The following is a 25,973-nucleotide window of genomic DNA, read 5'->3' on the forward strand; positions in this document are numbered from 1 at the left end:
TTTCCTTTATTTTGTCTTTTCTTTGTTTTTTACAAAATAAAACCAGTATTACAAACACTTAAAATCAATTCCTCATTCACAGGAGTGCCATCAAATGTACATTTATACAACATATGAAAAAGAAGAAGAAGAAAGGTACAAGCGAGGTCACAGTGAAAGGATCGTTTGGCTTCTGGTGACACCATGTGGTCTTTCATCCATGTGCTTTGGACCAAAAGGGTCCTGGAAAAAATATTCTGCAAAAAGTAAAACTGTGCTGTAAAGGGAGCAGCTAAGGCCTTAAGCTTTAATACAACGTTGTTGATTTCAACTGCAACTGCTCTATTGTATCTGGGATCCTAAAAGCCATCTGATTATTTCTGTTTTTTAAATAAAAATTATGTGGGGATGCTTTTTCAGAGTGAGGCAGAGGTGGATATTTAAAAAAAAGAGCTTGATGTAGAGGAGACAAGACAGCTAAAGAAAAATAACTTAATAAAAGCAATGGCTTAAGTAAAATCTGGTCTAAATACTTCTGTAAAAATCTACTATTGTAAAAATAACAACTTAAGTTGCAGCATTTTTGGGGGGTGTTTTTCAATTTTTTGCCACAAAAAAACAAACAAAAAGCACATAGACAGGATATAATTCTCAACCTTAAATTAAAGGATAAATTTAAAGAATATATGTAAAATGTTGGTGTACATTTAATAATTGAGCTTAGTGTAATTCAATTACACTTAATTGAATTCAGCGTAGTTCAGTTAAGTGTAACTCAATTACACTGAATTACATAATTCAGTGTAATATAATAAATTTCCCACTTTATTTGTTTAAAAACGGGTTTCTGAGCTGCAGTGGACAGCGATCAGCTGCCTGGCTTCTGCTCACCAAAACCAATCCTAACTGTGATCTTGACACTGCACTTATTCTTTACTCAACTGAAAAACGTACAAAACAACAAAGACAATTAGCGCTTTAGAATTAATGTGAAAACATTTATTTAGGGGAAGCCAAGTGTGTTAAATATTATCAGTCAGCAAAAATGCTGAAGAGATAAATGAACAATTAGCTAAATGTTCCCTGATGATTTTAAATGACACAAAGTGTAATATTTGATCAAATAAAATGTGGCCAAATAAAACCAAAACATATTTTTGAAAAGTAGTTTTAGAGGTGGTCGGTCGCCTCTTGTAGGTTTTTCTTTGTATCCACTTGAATGTCTCAAGTCTCTGAGAAAACATAAACAATGATAATGAAATGATAATAAAAATGGAAACTTTTGTTGGGTTTTTAACTGTGCTTTCATAACTATCATCTGAACATGTTGAGCTTGTTTACTGCAAATCTGGAATCAAACAAAGAATCAGGATTTTTTCTGATAAACATGGACCACCAAACACACGCACACACACACAGACACAGACACACACACACACACACGCACATCAAGAGATTACTTTCTCTACACATACAGAAGCCAAATTTAAGTGAGGTTGTTTCTGTTTTTATGTCTGTGAAGGATCCAGGTATACAAAGACGACTAGCTTCAGGCTAGAATAACATTAGTTTGACAATAATTTAAAAAAATAACAAGAAAAACAATTAAAATAAGTGTAAATATCAAATCTGTGTCCATTCCATCCAGGCTAAGGATTATTTTCTTCAACGCATGTAATAAATTAAAGGAGTGCAGGAATTTAAAAATGACAAAAGATTAAAAACCTGCATTTCTATGATAGACTTTGAAGATCTACAACTAACAGACAAACAAAAAGTAGAAAGTGGAACCATACTTTGTAAAAACACAGATTGAAAGAACTAGATTTCACAGCAAAAACACCCTATTAAAAGACATCAGTCTGTGTGATGGGAGCATCTATTACACCAGGAGTGTATGCAGAGTAAATGTGTGTACAGTACAGAGTGAGTTTGTGCGCATCTGTATAACATACATATATGGACTTTGTTTCTGACACGCACAATGCTGTATGAGAAAATACTTTTTCAGAAAAGTCTGCCCATTTTTAAAGTAAAAAGTTAAAAACATCTGAAATCTGCTTGGAGATTTTCAAAATAAGAGCTCTGGAAGAAGGTTCCCTCACAGTTTGCTCAGGTAGAACCACAAAGAACTCGCTCCGACCTTAACATAAAGATCATCTTCAAACAGAGACATGCACCCAGAAGTTATTATACAAGGAAAACAATTAGATTTAAAAACTGATGACTTCAGTCAGACTTTGTTCCATTTCAAATCCGCTAGAAAATAAGTGGATCGGGTCGTTCCAGTGGGCGAAAACACAGAACCACAAAAGAAATGATCACATTCTTATAATTTACAAAGGCATTTACAACAAGAACGTAGATCACACACAACCTCACATATGAGCAAATAAATGTGGTAGTACAGAGGAATGTTTCAGTCAAAAGAGACCGTCTTTTATCTTCACACTCAAGTGAGGAAGGTTGAGCTGCTCTCACTCAACAGTTTGCAGTCACAAAATTAGCTTGACTGAAAGTTTGGAGCAAATATTTCTTTCCTTCAAATGGATGGATGGAAGAAAGCTTAATCTTTTCTTTAGGAAATTATCCTGACATTGTTTTTCTATGCTTAACCTATGAAACTTTCAGCTAACACAATAAAACATGTGGTTGCAACTTATTTGCATTTTTATACCAGTTTTCACAGTTCACTAAAGATGAAGTGAATTTTGCATTCTGAGAGATTCAATTGCAGGAAATCAGGATTTGTTTTAAGAGACTTCAAAGTTTTGAGCGAGAGCAGCAAAATATCTGAGTGTAAAAATAAGAATTTCTGCTCCTGAACAGAAAATGCATGCTTTGTTTTTTTTTTGACAGGATTATTCTTCCATACATTTTGTGCAAATTCAACAGGAGGAAGAGGTTTGACATTCTAAATATCTGAGACAAAAAGAGATTTGACAACATGTTACATGAAGCAGGAAAATCATTTCAGTTCTGTGAGGTATGAATGCAAAACTCAGTCATTTTAATGTAAGTTTGTTCCCTTTTTATAACAAAAGCTTCTTGGTCTTATGACTCTATGCATTAGCTGCATGTTTCTTATGTTTCCTGTTTGGAAAGAGAATTTTGTGTTCACAACATCAGGGAGATATATAAGAATATTTTTGCTAGCAGTTTTGGCTCAGATTATCAGGGATGGCTGGTTTTTTTCTATGTTGGTGTATTAGTGCTATAGCAGATTTAAAAAAGGAGTGAATTTCTGAAAAAAAAATCTGAAATTTTCATATTAACCTCAGAAAGTTTCTAGAAAAAATATGAAAATTTGAAACTTGGATGGAGGCTGGCTCCTGCAGAACCACATTCTGCATCTGCAGACTGTATTTTGACCCATCAGACTGAATAATCTTCACATTAAAACAATTTCCAGGTCTACTTTTTTCTTTTTTTACACCATTTTTACCAAATGATACGAGTGATGCACAAAAACTAGAACATGCATTTGATGAGAGGTAAGAAACAGATATTCTTCTTCTTCTTACACATAAAGCCCTGAATGACCAAACTCCACATCATGTCAAACATCTGCAGGTTTCCTGGTGACTCCTGGACTTTCTCAGGTGGTTAGAGGTAGAGCTTCTCCTGTGGAATCAGCTTCCAGTTTCTATGAATGAGGCAGTGGCAGTTCTAGACATGGGTGATATGGCTCTGTGTCCAGGGTGCCATCAGATCAGGGGTGGCAAGAAAACTAAAAATCTGCACATACTCTCCACTGCTGCCCTGTGTTTGCTCAGGATCAAGGACTGCAGCCAATCAATGGTTTCTTTAGACCAGGGGTCTGCAACTTTTACAATTCAAATATTCGTCTAGTGCTGCAAAAAAGACATATATGCACTGATTTATATGTTTTACTTGGAAGGTTAGTGAAATGTAACTAAAATCTATTTTTATTTTCAGATTTTGTTGTCAGGCATCAGGTAGGAGGACTTTGTCTTTCTTCTCGCTTTACTGATAAACATCCTCCGGTCACTAGAGGGCAGCAGAGGCCAGTAAAACAAGTGCAACGGGGCACCAGAGCCAGGAAAGACATTTGTTTTTAAATTATGGACATAAAGTCAGGATCTTACTAGAATATTAACATAGAAAAAACGCAATAGCACCAGAAGAAAGTTGTAAAATCACGAGAAAAAAGATGTTTTAATGAGAAAAAAGCTTCGGGAGTTATCAAAACCTGACGTGAGCAGTTCAGCAAATCTGTGTGGTTCTTTCTTTAAAACGGACTCAGTCATTTAAACAATCATTTGAAAGTCAAGATAATTTCACTCTGTTGTTTTAAAATATTAAGTATTTCTGTATTTGCAACAGTAATACCAAGTATAACTTGTTCAACATTTCTAATTTTGACAGTTTCATGTAGGATTTCTCATAAAATTATGACTTATTCTCATATTATTATGACTTTATTTATGTAATTTAAAAAATATAAAAAAAAGGAAATAAGCAGCAAAAGGTACTGAAGTTTAACCGGTCAGTGTAAGATGTGTTTTTGTATAAAACAGTTTTTTGTTTTGCTGCAGCTCCCACAGGCAGGTGCGTCTAAAGGTTTAAATTATTTATGTGTTCCTGCTGGATTTAAGATTCACCTATTAAAGTGGTAGTACCATTTCCTTTCCAGGCACATTGTGCCATTTTAAAGCATAAACAACTAACTATGTTAACTTCAATTGTTATTAAAATGCTATATATCAAATATAACTTAAAATAAATTTGACTTCTCAGTTTAATACCTTAAAATTGGGCGTCTGTCTCTTTAAAAACTCCTGCTCCTTCTGAAGCTCCGCCTCCAGGAAGTCATCCCAACATGGCTCCTCTATTAACCCTTTAACGTTTTTATCAGAGTTGCTCTGATAAGTAGCTCCTATAATGAGCTCAGCTACTCCACCAGGTGTTTGCTAATTGCTGCTGGCTAGTCTGAAGGATCTGAAATGGGAGGAGCTGTACCTCAAAGGCGGGGCTAGGTCCACCCAGGTGTTTAGCACAGCTGAATGGTTGCCATGGAGATTAAAGGATTTCCCAAACATGTATGACAGAATAAAATCAACACTCCAGGTTCGTTTTTGATGAACATTATCACATGATGTAAAAGTAAAAAAAAAAAAAAAAAAGAGAGACTTTACATAGTACTGCCCCTTTAAATAATAAAATAAATTATGTCCCAAAAACTGAAAACTCCCCTCATCCATAATGCCAAACCAAGAGTCAGGAAATCTGATTGGTAAAAGGTGTAGAAAAGAGAGCCGGAGGAGTGAAGCGACAGATGTCAGTCAGTCCAGATGTTGCCTTCAGCTGATTGTCTGTGATGTTTAAGGCCTCGAAGTCCGCCTGCCACCAAAAGCACCACATGTGAGGTCCGACGAGATCAAGTCGACCTTAAACCGGAACTGCCAGGTCATGTTGGACGGACTTTCTTGTTGCTCAGTAAAGGAACTCGTGGTAGAGGTGATGAGCAGAAACAGAGCGTATCATCTCAGGTTGACTGCAACTCGAAGCTCCTGAATGCACCGTTACCTGAACGTAGCAGCTGCCACAACAACAAGCCAACGTCTCTGCGCTGCCGAGCGACGGACCCGAACGGGTGGAGTCTGTAGGGAGGTACGGTGAGGTCACAGTTTGGATGGATGCTGTTGGCTCTCCTCAGAAGTTCGGGAGGGAGCTGGCCTCCTGCGGTGGGTCCGTGGAATCACACCTCCACTGAGGTAATCTGGTTCATCTGCGCCCTCATGGACTGGATGCTGTTCAGGATCTTCTTCTGGTGGCCGGCCAGCATCACGCCTATCCTGACGATGTCCCTGACAACAAAACAAGACTGGTTCTGAGTAACTGAGGGTTCGGGCTGAAGCGGTTAATCTGATTAATCGATTATTGAAATTTAGAAATCAATTAATTGTTAACAGAATCAAAAAGGCAAACTGCTGAAAGAACAAGACAAAACACTAATTAAGCCAAAACTGTGCAAATATATACACATTTGCATTTAAAATATACATAAAAATTTCGTCCACAAATTTGTCCTACCCAAAACATCAAGTGGCAATTTAATTTTCACCTGGTTTAAATTCTGCATTAAATAAAAAATCTGCAGGATGTATCAATTTTTAAAATACAATTAATCATCAGAATAATTCATAGAATAATCCATAACTAAAAATAGTTTTTGCTTAAAGCATGGCGATTTTACAACGCTAAAATTATAAAATGTACAGAAGTGTACCACGACCCTTCACAATAAGAGTCTAAATCTGTTTCATGTGTTCATTTTAAAGCTAATTAAAGCAGCCAACAGCATCCCCTCTATTTGTGAAAAAATACTGGGTGGGTAGTTATAAGTCCATAACATAATTAAATAATGTATATATTTTAACACATTTTTAGAAAAACTGCACTAGTATTGATAATCTTATTTCAATATTTTCATTTTATTCTGTTTCTGAACTCTGGGCTGCATGTCCTTCCACTTCTCCTTATTCTGTAAAATAAACTCCAGTAGTTCCAGGAAATCCTCTGTTTCTAAGAAATGTAGGCACATCTGTGTAGCATTTTAGAATAAGCTGCAGTTGTTTCCTATCCCACTTTAATATTTAACCCTCATTACTCTGGTTTTAACCGGAACGTCCTTCTACACCTAAACTTAATCTAAATATATTTTAGTTTTATACCTAAAGGTTTTACTTATTGTTAAGGTTCTTTTAAACGTGTTGCACCAATAAACCGATCTGAAATGTGTCGGTGGATGTAACCAGCGTACTCCATGGTCATCTGAGAAACCACGTCGAAGCTGCTGAAGCCTTCGTTGGCAAAGTTCTCCTTGTACTGGCCCATCTTGATGGCCTCCAGCCACTCATCCACCGTGCTGAAGGAGGTGAAGTCCGGGGTGCTGCGGTCCAGCAGAGGTAAGTGAACACTGGTGCAAAAACCAGAGCAGAGTAGAGACATGATGAGTGAGCGAGTGTGGGCCGGTCAGGGTGTGAAGAGTCTGTCTGCCCACCATGACGACAGCGGCGTTGTGGTCTTGAGGGTGTTGGGGTTGCGGATCATCTTGTCCAGTGTGCTGACGATCTGACTGAATTTCGGCCGATTGTTGCGATCTTTCTGCCAGCAGTCAAGCATCAGCTGATGCAGCGCGCTCGGACAGTCCATCGGAGCCGGCAACCTGTAGTCCTGCTCTATGGCGTTGATTACCTGCAAAAACCCAAACACTGATGAAACTTTAAGCTACTTTCACCAAGAGATTCACGCCAAAACTCATCTGCAGCTGCTGGATCAGCCTTACAGACTTCTCTGGTTCAGGTTCTGGTTCTGCTCAGCATCCAGAACCAGAACCAAACATGGAGAAGCAGCATTCAGCTTCCATGCACCACAAATCTGGAACAAACTTCCAGAAAACTGCAAAGCAGCCGTAACACTGTCTGGCTTTAAATCTAGACTAAAATCCCACCTGTTTAGAGTCACTTCTGATTAAAAATAACTGATAATTGACAACATGTTTTATGTGTACTGATGATTTTAATGATGGCATTTGACAAAATGCAACGCCAAATGATGTTTTTATGTTTTCATGATGCAAAGCACTTTGAACACTTTGATTCAATCTAACCAACAGGAGATAACCAAACACTTCCTGTATTGATCTCCAGTAGGGATTTACTTACATCTTGGTTGCTCATGTCCCAGTAGGGCCGCTCACCATATGACATCACCTCCCACATGACGATGCCGTAGCTCCAGCAGTCACTGGAGGAGGTGAACTTCCTGTACTGAATGGCCTCAGGAGCCGTCCACCGAATGGGAATCTTCCCTCCCTAACAGGAAGGAAGAATGTAGGAAATTTGCCACCAACTGAAAATGAATTCATCACAAGTGCTGAGGTTCTTCAGTAAGGACTCACCAAAGAGCTGGTGTATGTTGGGTCGGACGTGTCGTCCTCCAGGAAACGCGACAGGCCAAAGTCGGACACTTTACACACCAGGTTGCTGTTCACCAGGATGTTCCTGGCAGCCAGGTCTCGATGAACGTAGTTCATCTCACAAAGGTATTTCATTCCTGCTGCGATGCCGCGCAGCATCCCCACCAGCTGGATCACAGTGAACTGCCCATCGTTTTGCTTTTGGAAAGAGAAAAATCACATCAATTTACTCTGAATGTGTCATCGCTGTCATCAAATCAGATTGGTTTGTCAGGTTTTTGCTCCTCATAAAAGCACCATAATTGCCAAAAGGCGCTTTCTAATGGTGCATTCACACCAGTTATGTTTGGTCCACTTTAATCCAACTACAGTCTGTTTGTCTAGACCAGGGGTGTCCAAAGTCGGTCCTGGAGGCCCGGCATCCTGCATGTTTTAGTCTCTCTCTGGTTTAATGCACCTGGATCAAATGATGGCTCGTTAGAGGCCCAAGAGGAACACTGACCTGCTGAAAAGGTTGTTACTACCACCAGGGAGAGAACTAGAACATGCAGGACGCCGGGCCTCCAGGACCGTCTTTGGACACCCCTGGTATAGACAGTCCGGTTCATTTGGGGAAGTGTGAATGTGTAATTGGACCAAAAAAGTGAACTCTGGTCCGCCTATAAACCTCCGTCTGGGTTTGGTTGAAATGAACTCTGGTTCGGTTTGAATTCATATGTGAACACCAAGCGGACTGGAAACCGAAACAAAAGCAGGAAGTGGTCTATAGCACAGGGCATTCTGGGAAAAACACCCAAAACAAACATGCTAGCCTAGCGCTAGCAGGAGAAATCCTCCAACTGCTAAAATCTGACGCTACTCCAATATTGTTTCCATTTTGTGAAGAAAGAAGTGTCAATGTCTTCTTCAGAGGTTTTGTGTTGTTTCCTTCAGTGGTTCTTGGAGCAGCGCCCCCACTGGCCAGGAGGGGAACAGGTTGGTTTGACTCAGAGCAGAAAGAGAACCACAGCAGCTGGAGAAGGATCTGATTATGAAATTTTGGTTCCAATAGATGTTTCTATTTTGGTCCCCAATCGAACAGAGTCTACCGGACTATCAGGTGTGAAAACACCTTCAGACACCGACGGTAAATGTATTCGACTTTTCAAGTCAGAATCTAGTTTAGCAGCACATGGGCTGCAGAGAGGACAAACCGTAAAGTATAAATGTTTCTAAAGTTTTGTCGGCATCTATTTTCCACAGAGTGTTTGTGTGTGAAGCATAAAGCAACCTTATCAGTGACACCGAGTCTAACTGGTTATCATCTGCATGAACAGAGCAAGAATTAACTCTGCTCACAGTATGTTGGTATCTTTGTATGTATGATGTGGTAGCATTACCCTAAGAAAGGAGTCAAGGGATCCGTTCTCCATGAACTCTGTGATGATCATCACTGGGCTGCTCTTGGTCACCACCCCCTCCAGATGGATGATGTTCGGATGATCAAACTGGCCCATGATGGATGCCTCACTCAGGAAGTCCCGCCTCTGGCGCTCGGTGTAGCCCGCCTTCAGCGTCTTGATGGCCACCAGCATCTCTCTTTTCCCAGGCTGCCGCAGGTTTCCACTGCACACCTCCCCAAACTCACCTATCAGAAAGACGAGTTGGCAGTTTGAAAAAGGACAAAGGTCTCTCAGTAAGATCTCTGTTTGTGAAGAAAGAGTTGAGCCAAGCAGCAAAGCTCCTAATATTCCAGTTTGTCCTCAAACATTGTGTTTCTGATTCATCGTCTCCTTACCTGCACCAATGACCTGCTCGATCTTGACACAGGAAATGTCGATCTCTTTGGCAAACTCTCTTACAGCTTCATTGGGATCTTCATATGTGAAGGGATCGATGTAGATTTTCACTCCTGGGGAAACTTTCATAGAGAGAAACGGAAAAGCAGCAGAGACGCATAAAAAACCTCAAAGTTAGGAGCAGCCAAAACTAAGTCCCATCTCACTAAAGACGGGTTTTGATCTTTATAACTGTAGGACAGAAGACTGAAACAGCTGCTTACTGTGGCCACTGGTGTAATGTTGGAGTTTGTCGGAGTACTCTGATTCTGGTCTGTCTGAACTCCTCCTGATGAGGAAAAACAAAGATCTTTAAAGTAAGAAATGTCTACAGATAAAAACAATGTGTTTATGTTACATGTACATAACACCAAAAGAAAATTAGATGCATTTAGACGTGCATGTGAGTCCTAGAAGTATAGCTCACCAGTTCTTACTCTGATAACAACGGTTGCCCGAGTTTGTTTACCTGCACCATCAAATAATGTCTCACCTGCGACACACGATTATGACAACAGTCATGGCGATGATAAAGACGACTCCTGCTGCAGACGAACCGATGATGAGAGGTAGCTTCTCCTGGATACTGGAGTTATACTCTTCTAACAACAAAAACAGACAAAAGATAAAGACTGGAGCTGACTGAGACACAGCGTCTTGAAACATGTTGGTCAGCCAGACTCTGAGCACGTCTGCTTCCACCTTTCACTGCCTGTGGTGTCAGAAACCACAGGCAGACTTTCATCCTCCATTATTTTATAAGGATTCTCACAAGTTGACTTCTAGATCCTGCCATGAACTAAATGCCAGACCCTGAGGATTTCAGTGTTTTGACTGGATCTTAAACAGCTTTCCACGCCCTACCGCATCAGAAAATATCCAGTTAGAAGTCCAAGAAGAGGAAAACCAATTCAATCCACAATCTGTGTCTATTACAGGGTTTCTGCAGGTTAATCAACTCAAACTTAAACTTTTTAAGACCTTTTTTAAGACCATTATGACTTAAATTTGAGACCCGTGTCATGAGAGAAATGTACAAAAGAAAATTGCATATTTTATGTAGTAGTAAGCTTTTTTACACAGAACGGACGTAGCATCGTACAGAACATTGTCTAGCTAACTGGCAATAATTTACACTTATCAAAGATAGACGCAAAAAGCTAGCTTGCTAGCTAGCCCCACAGAACGCAACGCCGATGTCTGCGACTCAAACTTTTGCTTCAAAGAAAAATCCCATGCAGAAAATAAACTACATAGAATATATGTGATTAAATAGTCCTGCCACAACAACATGTAGGACCTGTGATTATCTTATTTAAGGCCAATTTACATATTTTCTACTGAATGTAAGACTGCTAACAGCCTGATCATTTTAGATATGTGAGCGGACAGCAGACAGAATCAGCAGAACATTTCATATCCAGCAGAGACACTTAGCAATGAAAGAGGTTCGACTTCCCAAGAGAAACAAGAAACACAGATTTTTGATCTTTCCAGACACGACATTACTCTCTGTGTTGATGGTGAAATCTCTGAGCCAATCGTTGCCTGTGCTGGAGGATTCAGTCTTTAATGAGACGTTTTTATTCCAACATTTCTCTTAACAACTTCAACTGACTTTAGAACCACCTTCTACAGACTCCAATGGAGGCCCTAGAAATAAAAGACTGAGTGGGATGTGGCATAATTCAACCTTCCTCTTCACCAGAGGGTTCATACAACACGCACACATGCACTGATATCAGCTTGTTGACTGAAATTTGAAGGTTATTTACATCCTACCAGCAGATAGAGGTCTTACCCATAGTAATGGTTTGGAAGAACATTTTGCCGCTGAAGCTTCCAAATCCAGCGACAGTTCGAGCTCGGACCTGGAAGACGTAGATGGTTCCAGGCTTTAAGGCCCGTATGACTGCTGTGTTGGTCTGACTCCTTATCAGAGAGGAGTTCCATTCGGCCAAGTTCTGAAACAGACAAAACAGTTCAACCAATGACTGTTTCCGTGCAGAACCCAAAATCGGCACGGATGTACCTTCTCATAATACTGGAGCTCATAGTCCAGGATAACACCGTTGGGCTGATCGGGCTGAGACCAGGACAGGGTGATGCTGTTGGGAGTTCTGCTAACTTGATGGATGATGGACACTGCAGATGGTGCTGAGAAGAAACCAAAAAGATGCTAAGTTAGAGACAAAATGTGACAAAGCCACAAAAAGAGCACCAGAGAAAACGATTGTGAGACTTCAAGTTGAGAATGCTTGGTCTCAAAACCCTCAGGGTGCTCTCCACCACGGAGATCAACTTCCATGTTTAGCTAGCTTATTTTCAAAGTTAGCTGAAGCGCTAAATGAAAAATTAACTCTGCTATTAACGCATTAGCATGCCAAACACTGCACATTAGCATCTTTTTTCCATCTTTGGCTAACTTATTTTCAAAGCTAACTCTGGAAACTTTAGCTAACTTCTTTTTAAAGTTAGCTTCAGTGGAAAAATTAGCTCTGCTATCCAAAGTTTAGTGGAAGTGTGCCCACGACTGCACTCGTCTTTCTATGCATATGATGGTGTAGGATCCATCAACGGTCAGTGGAATCATCCATCTGCTTTATGAGTGAGACACCACCCCCCATCTCCACTCCCATTTATTATCAGGTTCCTGACAGGAAACGTCTTTTTCTTTTCTGTCCCGTTGGATCTCGATGGATGAAACAGATTTGAAAGATGTTCACTAACCGGCCTGGTTGGTGGTGATGTTGGCGGACGTGTACTGTGGCGAATACGGACTCTGGTCAGACACTCCGTTCACAGCTTGAATCTCAAAGGTGTACTGGGTGTGAGCCAGCAGGTCGCTGATGTGGACGCCGGTGTCCGTCAGGCCGAGCTGCCGCGGGACAAACTGGACGTTGTCTCCGCAGCGGGTGCAGCTGCCCCGCCGGCTGTCGCAGCTCTTACAGATGATGTTGTAGACGACGTCCTCTCGGCCTCCGCTCTCCAGCGGCGGGCTCCACTCCAGCTTCACAGACGTCTCATTCACCATGGAGATGACCCGCTGCGGCGCTGAAGGAACAGCTGGACGGGAAGAAGAGCGTCACATGACAGACCAGCTGAACATCCCCACAAAATGATCTAAAAGACTTTTCCAAACTATAAGCTCAGTCTAGTTACGTCCTATAATTAAACAATTATGATCATTAAAATGAGCTTGATCGTTTCCATTCTGATGCTTAATATTTTTAGAAAAGTAATTTTGTTTACAGAAACATCATAATCCATTTAATTTTCGGTTTTGGTTTAATTTAAAACATTTTTCTGAACAGTTCTTGAGACGACATTTGTAGTAGATTCTCGCTATAAAGCTGAATTGAGCTGTAAGTGGATTTTATTTTTTATTTATTGTTTTGGTTGTAGTGTTTTATTTTTGGTTATTTAAAATATCTTCCAGCTCCAGTGTTAAAATGTTCTCTACAAAATTTAGATGTATTGGACTTTGAGAGCCTGCATTATGACAGCGTTATCAATATAACACTTAAAACATTCTCAAAACAACAATATTATAGTTTATAGTTGGCCACTGATAAAACGGTGAGTTGTTTAGCATTGATTGACAGCGCTAAGCCCCTCCTCCTGGCTCTGATTGGTTGTTTCTGGTTCATTTCTTCAGATGACAATAGAAGCTCAGGAAGGAGGTGGAGAAGATTAATATTTTCACAGATTATCTGAATCATATTACAGTGTCATGACGGTGACAGTTTTAGCAAATGTGTACATAAATATAGCATTTTTAAATAAATATTACAAACTGCAGCTTTAAACATTTATTTGATTCAGCTGTTTTGGAGGAGAGCCTCCAAACGTTGGAGGATGGTCACACTAATTAAAATAAATGCTGAATCAAACATCAAAAAGGAGTTATTCATGTCGTCAGATTATTAATCTGTTGTCTGTACAGAGTATCCAAAACTATGCACAGATAAAAGTAGAACTGCTTCAGCATATTTTTACTCAAGTAAAGAAAAAATTATCCGTCCTAGAAATTATTCAAGAGTGAAAAAGTATTTGGTAAAAGTCAAGTGTAACTGATCAAATTATCAATCAATTAATATCTTTAAATAAAATCATCAGACGGACCCAAATATAAAGTTAAGTGGAAATGTTTGGATTTTAAGGACCAAAGTGACAATAATTTATAGAAGTAACAAATATTATTTTCAACATCAGTTTTTTCCATAAAAACTTTGACAAAAACTGCAGGTGTGTGTCTGTTTTTGGTTGTTTTTCATTCAGTGGGCAGAGAATCCAGACATTTTACTCAAAGTAAAAGTAACGTTTTCAAAAACGTAACTGAGTAAATGTAACTACCCAACTCTGCTTATTCATAGCTCTGCGTGAGAGCAGCTTATATTCATCATCATGCATGTGTTTTGTAAAACACGCTGCATCGTTGCGGACCGGCTGCTGTAACTTCCGGTGTGTTTACGTACTGGTGCACGGCATCCGGGCAGGGTCGGCGTCAGCGCGGTAGTAGCCGTTACGGCAGATGCAGTTGGTTGCTCCGTCGCTGATGGTTCGGCTGTTTATGGGACACTGCAGGCATTTCTCATCTCCCTGTGCAGCTTTGAAGAAACCCGACGCACAAGCTGGAGAAAGAACAGACAACTGGAGGCTCAGGAGGGAAAACGAGCAGCAGGCAGGCTGAACATGGTCACATGGCGCCACTTTGCACCGTTTCTCCTTGTTGTTATGTAAACAGTCCTGACACAGATGTTCTGAAAACAATATTTCTATGTTTCTTTCTTGCTCACATTTTCTCCGGAAAGCATAAGGCCTGCTCATGTCTGCGTCTGAGAAAGGTCAGCTCATTAACATGACAGTTACAGAGACCCCGACAGATGCTGTCACTTTTCATAACCTGTTAGAACAAGGGATGCAACCAGGGCAAAGGAGCAGAAGGAAGCAGGCAAACGGCAGAGAAATGGCTGTTTTACATTATAATCAACTGTAAATCCTGTAACCTTCACACTCACAGGCAGACCTGAAAATAAATTCAGGTGTTACAGCAGCAGTCTAATCCTACACTGACAAACTGTAGAAAATGTAAAATGTTAGTACAGTTATGCATAATGGGAAAGTCTCTGTTAATAAATAAATGCAATAATTATTCCTGAGTTATTGCCAAGGAATCAATTTTTATAAAAGGAATCGTCAGTCTGACATATTGAAAACGGTGAATTTACTAACTCAACAACTTTCTATGGAAAATAATATTTAATACGTAACATACACTGTAAAAAACGTCTCTTAATTTACGGTTCAATGCCATAATTTAGAGACGTTTTTTACAGTGTAGGATCATCGCTTACACTGTAAATAACATGATTATTTAATATATTATGATTATTGGTTTGCCCCTCCGTTTTCCTTCTTTCTTAGTTTCCTTTCTCCTTTCTGGATTATTCATCCATCTAAGTTAATACAACAAACATGCAAAATATTTCTTAAATTTTAGATCTAAAATAAATAACATTGTTTTCCTAAAAAATAAATAAATCAGCCTACTTCACTTGCTTTATCTTTGTTTTCTTACTTTTGACCTGATGATTTTGGCTCATGTGACAGAAAGTTTAGACACCCCTGTATTAAACCTTTATTCGCTTTGGGTCGTTCAGGCGGTACCATTGCCATAGCAACAAACAGTTACAGCTGTAATTGGTGCAGTCATATTAGTGTTGTTCAAAATGTTTTATAATGCATAGTGTCTCATTTCAGCGGACAAAATAAGTCAAAGTTACAAAAGATTCATGGCATAATCTTAAAGGGGCAGTATCATGTAAAATCAGCTGATATGTTATAATGTTTTTCCTTCATCGAAAACAAAACTAGAGTGTTTTGATTCTTTCATGCATGTTTGAGAAATCCTTTAATCTCCATGGCAACCATTCAGCTGTGCAAAGCACCTGGGTGGACTTAGCCCCGCCTCCGAGGTGCAGCTCCTCCCCCACTCAGCTCCTTCAGACTAGCCAGCAGCAATTAGCAAACACCTGGTGGATGTGCTGAGCTCATTATAGCAGCTACTGCTCAGCAACACTGATAAAAACATTGTTAAAGGGTTAACAGAGGAAATGGCAGGAGTTTTTAAAGAGACAGAGGCCCAATTTCAAGGAGTTAAGAAGTCAAACTTAAGTCATGTTTGATATTTATAGCTTTTTTTTTATAACAACTGAAGGTAACATTGTTACTTTTTATGCCATAAAATGGCAGTATGTGCCTGGAAGACACGTGATACTGGCCCTTTAAGGAAATGTCCTCTTCAGCATCAGACCTGAATGCAGGCAGCAACGTCTTCCTTACCTTGGCAAAGTGTGCCGTTCTCCAGCGCCTCGTGCCCGGCCTTACACATGCAGCGGCCGATGGGAACCATCCACTCCCCGTCCCCGTTGCAGTACAGCTTGATGGGCACGTCCACCTCCTCCCCGTTGGGGACACACACTCCCCTGGCCGCCACCAGAGAGGTGCTCTCCGCTCCGGACAGAGTCTCAGGGAACACCGCCCCGTTCTGAATCACCCGCGGACATTTCCTGTAGTACACCTTGACGGCGATGATGGACATGCAGGCGCCGTAATCCTGGAAGGCCAAGTAGAATCCCTTACGCGAAACGGGTCCGAAACTTCGAACTTCGCTGTTGATCTTCATTATGCGTCCTCCCAGCTCCACCTGGGAGAAGCTTTCGTCGGCTGCTATCGTGTCCACCTTCACCCAGGGGTTCTCCATCCAGGGCGGGAACGCCTTGCTGGCCACGTCCGAGTCCGACTCGTAGTAGTACAGGTTGAAGGTCTCCTTGCAGGAGCCGGGAACGTTGGGAATGGAGCTGCAGTCCCGCACTGAGAACTTCATCTGGACGTGGATGCGCTGAGCGCCGCGGCGCTGGATGAACCGGGTCCGGATCCAGTTGTTCTGGCTGTTGTCAAAAACATTGCAGACCTGGTACGTTCGAATGGTATTCATGTGTTCATCATAGCCACTCACTTCTTCCCACTGAGACAGAAACACAAACACAGGCAGAGAAATGTTACCTTTCACTTTGTTTCACTTTAATTTACTTTCACTGTTTCCTCACCCCTTGTGATGGGTAGATGGTCCAGCCGAGTTCTGCTGTTGCTGTCGTTGAATCCATCAGAACTTCTGCAGAAAAGACAAAAGGAGGAAAAGATTGTGAAAGGATTCAACTTTTTTTGTTCTTTCAGAAACTCTGGAACTAGAAGACATTTTAAATACCAAAGTAAATAAACAAAACAACAGAAAGAACAAATAAAACCAATCATGAAATCTCTAAACAAATCTGTCCTTCAAAAAAAGGGACAGTTGAAACTAAAGAACCAGATTGAAACTTTTACCATCCAGTTTTTGGTAGAAAAAGAGAGAAAAGGGAAAATGAATTCATCATGCAATTAGCTGATTTATTGCTTATTGAACCTGTTTTGCTAAATGCTGTCAGCAGCTGGACACCAGCCAAAGTCAGGAACTCCTCAAACCAGAGAGGATGACGTTTAATTCAGGCGATAAAAACCTGGACTGAGTTTTTGTCTCTGCAGCTTTGAGGTTAAAAACACGATGCTAAAGTTTGAGGCTCGATCTGCTGGTTTTCTGCTGCCCACAACATTTCTCATGATTATTTCCTGTTAAAATTTGTTGTTTATTCTGTTGTCTTCAATTACATTTTTTTGTTTCCATGTTCGGCAAAATGAAACAAGCTCAAACTGAAATAATTAGTCAGGACTTTGGGAAATGACTGTCAGGGTTTGGCTGGTTGGGAGCGAAGCTAAAATGTGAGCAGCACTGCTGCAACCAAATGGCCCATTTTTCCGGGTGATCGCTTCCTGTTAGCGTCAGCAGCGATTAATGAGGAGCCGGGAGCGACTGGAGAGCCAGGTGTTGGAGCCACAGTTGGGCAGGAACAAAGAGGCCACCAGCGCTGACCTGCAGCACATTTCAAATTAATCTATTCACCCCCACAGTTCAAAACTCAAATTCCCACAAACTGCTCCATGCTTAGTGTGTTTTTAATGTTAGTAGCTTCCATTATGATGCCATTATCAATGCCTCGTTTGAGAATATTGTACTGAAATCACATGTAGCGACACTTTTTAATGTTGCTTTAATTTTTGAAAAACATCTTCTATTTTTGGAAGAAAAAGTCATTTCAGAGGCTCTGTGGGTGCAGCGCTCTGCTCCGACGCTGAAGTTGAGATTTTAGATGCCCAAAGTTTTCCTCTCCTCTCTGCTGCAGCTTTCTGTCTGCTGGCTGCAGCACTGCTGGCTGCAGCACAGCCCGGTGTGCAGACACAAATCATCACACTTTTATGACTTCACTAGCTGTCACTTTGAATTTCTAAACTGTCCGTATAGAAAGTGAGAGTTGTGAACCCAGGTTTTAGTTCAGTACAAACAAGATGGCAAATCTTGTTTGTACTGAACATATTGACCAAAACTTAATTGTTCCATTGATTAATCAATTAATCGGATGAAAAAATGGGAAATTCTGCAAAATTTTCTTTAAAACGCCTTTTTAATGTGATAAGTCTTTAAAAATAAGCAAATAAATAATTCAATTTCTGCAAAAACTGCAATAACATTTGATCATTTTTGCAGCTAGAAGCTGATTATTATTTTTCTATTAATCAATTAATAATTGGACAGCAAAAGGTGTTTAAAAGGAGATTTTGTTTTACAGAATTTGAACCGGGTGAAGCTAAATCTGTCATTTGAGGATTTCTGTACATTTTTACATTTTTTATTTATCCATTATGCAAAATGTTTGTATTGTTTGTTCAGTTTTGGCTTAATTACTCCTCTGAGTACGATGTTTTTTCAGCAAGAAGACACTTTTTCATGATTTTATACTCTATTTAGCTATTATACTATTACTAAATTAGTTGATGAATATTTCATTAATCAATTAATCATTTCAGCCCTAAGGATACAGTAATTTAAATATTTTTCTGTTGTCCATAATGCCATCCATGGGGTATAAAATGATAAATTAAGATACAAAATGGTATTTAATTAAAAATAGTAAGTTGACTTAAAAAGAAATCATTTTAGTAAATTACTTTGAATTTGTGGATGAAAAGTTTCTCCAACTCACTACTGGAGCTGGATTCATTTAGAAAAAGTAAGTTGTTATAATTTTGCTTTTTTTTCTGTGTTGGAAAGTACGAACTGACTAAATACTGCATCAAAGTATAAATACTTGAAGTTTTTTTTACTTTTCATGTTACTTTCTAGTTCTCCCCTCACTACAGCTCAGAGGGTTTAAGTCAGTTAAAGAGTCAGTGCAAAAGGTTTGGACACCCCAGGCACTAATAAAACTAAATTCAGCTGACTTGACACTAATTGTAGATGACTCGCTCTGACTGTGGCTGAATGAAATTGGGATCCACTCCTGATGAAAAATGTATAAACACTCAGGATCTGAAGCTGTGGATAAATATTCTTGCTGTCTGCATGTTTGGAAACGTTGTCCAAGCCGCACATGACATGCAGAAACAAATTCGTCATAATCAGAGGGAAGGAGAATTAAATATGCGAGTGAATGTGTGTTAATAATGAAAGACGCTGCTGCAGTTCCACATTTAAAATGTATGTGGGCTCGGCACAGCTGGAGCTTCTAGTGGAAGATGGAGAGACGAGGTGCATTAGTGTCTGACGTTCTCCTTTCTGCTGCATATTTATTAGAGCTGGTCCTCATTCCCAGCAGTACAGACAGAAAAAACAGCTGGAAATCACCTGGAATACCAGGAATCCCTGCTAAACTTTTACATAAATTGTTTTATATCAACTTGACAAATGATCTTCTGTTCAAACCAAAACCTAGTTTGCTCCACAAAGACTTGGCTTTGTAAAATATGTTTGATTTAATACTATAAAAAATAGAAATGCATGAATTTAATCTTTTCTTTTTTCCTGCAGACTGTAGTTACTTTGATTCTTCCAACTGGCTCCATCTGTTCCTGCAGTTCTGCTGCATGGATGTAGAGGGCGCTCTTGTGCTTCTGTCCTCCTGCATGATTCAGTAAAAGTAGGCCAAAGAGGAGGAGAGAGTGGGCCAACTAAGCCCAGCACACATAATCCTACTAGGCTGCATCACATAATATATGTCATGATAGATCAAACCAACAGAGACGCATCATAAACTCCCTGCTTCACGTCACAGCCGTGGCTGTTAGCCAGCTTCCATACGGCTCATTTGGAAAAACTCGTCATGACGACAAACATGCTAAAAAACTGACCAGTAATTTCAGATTTTATCTCCTTAGCAATCAGATTCAGCATTGATTGTTTCATCTCCGTACGGCCTCGATGAGGAGCGGTGCAGAGGAGATAACGCACATATTTTTATTGCTTTGAGGTAAAATCCTCAATATGTCATGTTGCTGAGGAGTTGGACCCAAGATGCAGGCAGTCAGAGGCAGAAATACGATTTAGAGATGTTAACAAAACGAATACACAAAGAAACTAAGCAAAAAAGAAGGAAATGATCAAAATACAAACAGAAAAACCCAAATAATCCAGGATCATGAAATTAAGAATAAAAACTAACAAATATGTTTGCATCCTTCCACAAAAAAATGAATAAATCAAATCATAAATTTTCCTAAAGTAACTTCAAACTAATAAAGGTCATAAATCTTATTTTATATCCTGCAGCACCTTTTGTAGCAGTAATAGCAGATCCCAGTCCTTCACAATAAGCATTTATATTAGGATCAGGACAGTTATGTGTTAATTTTAATTAAATAATTGCATTGATTTTAATAAGCTAAAAGTTTTAACAAAACTAAACATGTTTTTCTTTTCTTTTTTTTTTTGCATTAAAAAAATTCAGAGCTGGAACCTTTCCATTGTGTTTCTGGTATAAAACTGACGCAGGCGACATCTGAACAAACAGACATTTGAGCTGAACAATAATGAAGATATTTAAAGTTTTTAATCTGTTCTTCAGGTTTTTCAACCATCAGGTTGGAGTAAAGTTCATCTCTGATCATTCTTCCTTTAGAAATGTGGATGCTAACATTAGCATGCAACATGTTTAGCACTGCGATGCTATTTTAGGCTTGAACTCCTTTTAGCACAACTTGATTCAACAACCTTCTTTACCAGCGTCCAATCAGATCGTTTAGAAACAGAAGTTAACCCATAGTGGACCGAGAGAAGCAACTTTGTCGCTGCTGTTAGCGGATGTAGCTTGTGCGTCACATTAACAGGCGTACCAGAAATGCTAATACAAAAGTTCCGGCTTAAGACTTTTGTATGTAGAAAAAGAAATGCGATTGATTATGTGACTATTTTTAATGCAATCAAGCCCGAATCAGCTTACTCAGTCATAGAAAACGCTCTGGAATAAAATAAAAAAATATTTCAGGCTAATGTTGCATAAATCACTAATTTTCTGGACATTTTGCCGAGCTGTTGGGAAACCAGTGGGTTCTGGTACGTGATTGTCCGCTAGAGATTGAGTAAGCAGAAATAACGTGGACTAAAGCTGCTGATCCCCTTGGGAGAGAAAATATGCTCGAGTGAATATATGCTACAGTAAAACTGATGCATCAGTGGACAATGAGACTCAATGTCTCGATGCCTCAGAGTGTTTGAGCTTTGAGGTCATTCCTATCAGGACATCTTTATCCAAACCAAAACACTGAGAGAAGATTTTAACGTAATATCTAGACATTTATGTCTTTTTGTGAATCTTGGGTTATTGGCTTTTCTTTGTTTTTTTCCTCATGTTTCAAAAACATGAAAAAACAATATAATGCAATATCAGGATGCGGGAATGAGTTTGTGTTTCACTCCTTTTTCTATCCACATGGATTATTTATCAGCGCAGAGAAATAATAAAGCCTCCAGGATGAGAACACTCTCTGTTGTGTCGTGATTCTGCATGTTTGCACTCAGAGATGACTAAAAGTGTCCCAAGAAGCACATTACGTTGATTACATACATGTCTACTGGCACACAACGAACAGAAATGTTACAATAAATCTCATCAATCTGGAGCACAAGAACAGGATCCACCACAGCAGACAGGGCGAACATGGACGCCCCTGAGGGGCTGCAGCACGGTAAGGCGCAGCAGACACGACAACCAACGACTCAAACGCAGCAGCTGCGCTTCCACCGACCAAATAATTACACAATTTATCATTTCTGAAATAAATTTGCTTAACGGAAACATACCAATTTCGTTTTGACGGATGAGGTAATTTTGTGGCTGAGTCAAAGTTGGTTTTATTTTTTTCACATGACACGAGTCACATGACTGGAACAGGTGTGCAACAGATAAACCACGAAGAAGAAAACGACAGGAAGTAGCAGGAGGTTGATGGCGCAGCCGTCACTGCACGATCCGTACCATCGGCTAATTATCACGTTTGTTTCCTTTTTCTTTTGCATATCATTGTAATCGTAAAAACAGTATATGATTTAAAGACAATAACAAGAAATAAAGATTAAAACAATTTAACCGATTTTTACAAGTCTGATTCTGGAAAAAACAAATCGTGAATAAATGTACAATAATCAAACGTGAGGAAAGATATAGTAATAAATTAGTGTTTCTGATCGGTAATCCGATAACACATGTAGCTAGTCTCATTAAATATATGATTACTATAAAATAAGTGTCTTTTTATCGTGTCCACCAGGGGGCGCACTGACGGTAACCACTAGCTAACAGTCCTGTGACTCCAACACAATTTTCTACATATAATCTTTTAGCTACATTATGACAACTATTCATTAAGAGAATGGAAGCATTGTCTTGGAAAATAGTATTTTAATTAATATAAATAAATGTTACACTTTGATGATGTACATTTTAGGAATAATCCTTAAGTATTTCTTCAGCGCAAATGAGCCAAAGGTACGGATCGTACAGTGACAGTGGGATGTTTTTTTATAACTTATCACATGAATTAATGTATTCACATGTGATTTTCAATTGTGAAGTTGTTTTTCTGACATTAGTCGTGACAAAGATTTGAGCACATTTGTAATGGAAACGCAGTCAGTGTGCAGGAACAGCAGCGCTGAGCTGAGCATGCACACCATCAGCTGTGGAGAAGAAGATCCATGAAGGATTCAGACTGACTCACATTCAGGTGATGATAGATGAAAAGAAATGCTGGTTGGTACCAAGCTGCAGAAAAACTCAGAAGTGACTGATATTGCAACGTGAACCAGCATTCACATCGAGAAGAAGAAACAGCAGCAGCTCACAAACCAGAGACAGACTGAAAGATGCTGAGGCCTCATGATGGTGGAGCAGCAGCGACTCAGTAACACTTGAAGGAGTCTGCTTAAGACTGACATGACATAAACATGTTATGAACACTTTTAATGGACTTTTTATACAAGTTTTAATGTAACTTTGCATTGAAAGTGCCATTATTTACAGAATGACATTCATGACAGCAGTTTCTGACAGGGTCTTATGCACACACTTTTAATAAAGTCTTACCCTATTTTCTCCTTTTCCAATTGTTTTCAGTCTTTCAATGCGTGGAAGAAGAGCACCTGTTGCCTGTTGTGTCTATGGGGCTCAACACTGCCCCCTATCAGTGAGGCAGGGTCCCATAAGTTACATTGTCCCATTGTAACTTATGGGACAATGGGATAAATTGTCCCATAAGTTATTGTAATAAACAGTAGTATTGTTTTGAGACCATTTTCAACTTATATAATAGTAATAATGCAAGAAAACATTCTCAAAGATCAATAAATTTAAATTCAAATGAACATTTAATACTGGAACTGGAAGATATTTAGAACATCCAAAAATAAATAAGCAAAGCAACAAATAGAAAGAATTATGGGGACAAAATTATCCTTCAGAAAAAGATCAAAAGCATCAGACTGAAGACTTTATCCTGTTTTTGGTAGAAAGAGAAAAAAGAAATGGAAATATAGAGCTCATTTTAATTTATCATGCTAATTGCGACAGGCCTATATATGAACCAACGCCCCTTAAACTCCTCTCATTTTTCAATAAAACATCTGATAGTTTATAACTACCGTTTTAAATTAAAAATGCGTGAAATTAGATTTTTAAAAAGTAAATAGTCTCTACCAGACGGACGAAATGAAATCAAACCCTGCTGCAGTCCTAACCAGACTTTATATTACTGCTGAATTTCTTCTCAATTTAAACTGATTAAATGCAAAACTAACTTCACAGATTTAAACATTGGATAATTGTGTGTTTTTAAGAATCTGTCAGAAATAAACAGCCAATTAACTTCCAGCTCCAAACGAAAGCAGTTCTCTAACGCCCTGTGGTGCAGACAGAAGCACATTTTCAATGCTAACTTCAGTTCTGCCACTTATAAAAACAGAGAGAATTGGTGCTAAACATCCATTTATGGCAGTTCATCACTGAAACAACTTTGGTAGAAAATCTGCCAAAAGCAATCCTTCCCTGAACACCAATTTGTCTCAGAAAACCAACCAGACGATGGTGAACTCAAAAATATTCGTGTCAAGGATCTCGATTCCAGAGAACGAATTGAATAGTTTAACCAAAAATAAACAATAATTTAAGGTTTTATTTGAAACATAAGTTTTATTTCTAATCATTTAATTATAAACAGCTTCCAGAAGCTGTTTGATAAGAATTTAATTATCTCACTCTTCACAGATACTGGTTAATTTCACCGTGTTGTGTGTAGGAAATACTTTAATTAATTTCAGTATAAATTTGTTTTGCCTTATGGACAATCCTGAATAAATGTAGCATCTAATTTCTTTGTGCTTGTTCTGATTTGGACCAAACTCCAGGATGCTACAGTTACTTTCTGAGCTGCTGGGTCCAGTTTTCACAAGCTGACAGGAATACTGCAGGAAGGCCCCGAATCTCCCAAAATCCTACAAAATCAGGCAGCTGGCTCACATGTTGAGCATAAATAACGACAATATTAACAACAGTAGCAGTAATAATACTACTACGAATAATAAATGCATGGAATGTTTTCCACCTGCAGGTTCCTCCTGATGGCAGCAGCAGAAAGATGAACATAGATGTGTGCAGCAGACAGGCTTACCTTCCACAGCCCAGACCGACGGCAGCATCCACAGAAAACACACCACGTCCATAATCACAGTTATCCCGCGCATCTGAGAGTGCGATCAACAAAAGGAAGAAGAAGAAGGAAAGGAAGGAAGGCAGGAAGCGATGCATCCGTCCAGCAGCAGCGGAGCCCTGGCTGTGAATTCATTCAGAAACATGGAGCTTCATCCTCGTCATCATCAGCGACAGAAGGGATCATGGCTGGGATCGTTGCTGCTGCCGCCGCTGCGGCCGATCAGTCTGGGAGCAACCAACTGGAGGGGGGGGGACAATGGATGGATGGATGGATGGATGGATGGATAGATAGATAGATAGATAGATAGATAGATAGATAGATAGATAGATAGATAGATAGATAGATAGATTTTAGTTTTTTAAACAAATTACCATTTTTATTGTAATTTTTTATGACTATTTAATTGTTTTTGAATATGTGACAATTTGTAAAATATTGTACAGAGAAAGAAAAATAATCAAATTATGAAATATAAGTTAAACTCAAATCTCCCAACTTAGCATATTATTAGTTTATTATGTCACATTTCAGCATCAAAGTGTTTTACTTTGAAAGCATAAAAAGCATCAGATTGTGAACAGTTGTGAAAACCAAAAACAAATATTTAATTTTGTTAAGTGTCATCGTTAAAATAATCAATACACATCAGATATATTGATCGATGTTCCATTTATTATTAATCAAAGGAAACTTTAAACAGGCCTTGATTTAAAGTAACTCAGTGTTTCAGCTGTTCTGCTGTTTTCTGGAAGTTTGTTTCAGATTTGTGGTGTGTGGTTCTGGTTCTGGATGTAGGGCAGAACCAGAACCAGAACCAGAACCAGAACCAGAACCAGAACCTGAGAGGCCTGGAAGCTGATCCACAGATATTTAAGCTTCCAGTGATTTATAAACTAACAGAAATATTTTAAAGTCTATCCTCTGATCTGTTATGACAAATGTCTGTTGTGCCTCTCAGAATATCCTTCACATATTTATCTTGTTTATATTTACATACCAGCTGTACTTTTAAATATCAAATATAACGGATTAACAACAAAATACTGTGGATTAATAAAAATAGTCACAGCAACAGTGATAATAATTTTAGTTTAATA

At 39.2% G+C, this 25,973-nt stretch overlaps 1 protein-coding gene across 2 annotated transcripts; it reads right to left on the bottom strand.

Moving 5' to 3' along the window:
* Positions 1 to 1,470: 1,470 nt before the first annotated feature.
* On the bottom strand, positions 1,471 to 25,024 carry LOC106925031 (ephrin type-B receptor 2-like). 2 transcript variants are annotated; one of them, XM_014999052.2, is made up of 16 exons: positions 24,835 to 25,024; positions 16,854 to 16,918; positions 16,087 to 16,771; positions 14,220 to 14,375; positions 12,472 to 12,807; positions 11,774 to 11,898; positions 11,543 to 11,705; positions 10,235 to 10,343; positions 9,966 to 10,030; positions 9,702 to 9,824; positions 9,304 to 9,551; positions 7,907 to 8,122; positions 7,671 to 7,820; positions 7,007 to 7,200; positions 6,767 to 6,922; positions 1,471 to 5,810 (listed from the first exon to the last, which is right to left on the bottom strand). In XM_014999052.2, exons 1-16 carry the CDS (start codon positions 24,905 to 24,907, stop codon positions 5,702 to 5,704), a joined length of 2,973 nt encoding a protein of 990 aa, XP_014854538.1. In that variant the 5' UTR covers positions 24,908 to 25,024; the 3' UTR covers positions 1,471 to 5,701. The 2 variants fall into 2 exon arrangements, with proteins under 2 accessions (XP_014854538.1, XP_087863592.1); XM_088007466.1 differs by lacking the exons at positions 16,854 to 16,918; positions 24,835 to 25,024 and having other exon boundaries at positions 16,087 to 16,767.
* Positions 25,025 to 25,973: the final 949 nt, after the last annotated feature.

The sequence above is a fragment of the Poecilia mexicana genome, unplaced genomic scaffold, assembly GCF_051168715.1.
Source record: "Poecilia mexicana isolate PSO_F unplaced genomic scaffold, ASM5116871v1 scaffold_7, whole genome shotgun sequence".
Lineage (NCBI taxonomy): Eukaryota > Metazoa > Chordata > Actinopteri > Cyprinodontiformes > Poeciliidae > Poecilia > Poecilia mexicana.

Coding starts and splice junctions, on each gene's coding strand:
- LOC106925031 (XM_014999052.2), bottom strand. CDS start 24,907: ATGCGCGGGATAACTGTGATTATGGACGTGGTGTGTTTTCTGTGGATG. Junction 16,772..16,853: donor CCATCTACCCATCACAAGGG/GTGAGGAAACAG, acceptor TTTCTGTCTCAG/TGGGAAGAAGTGAGTGGCTA. Junction 7,201..7,670: donor GGGACATGAGCAACCAAGAT/GTAAGTAAATCC, acceptor GGGTTTTTGCAG/GTAATCAACGCCATAGAGCA.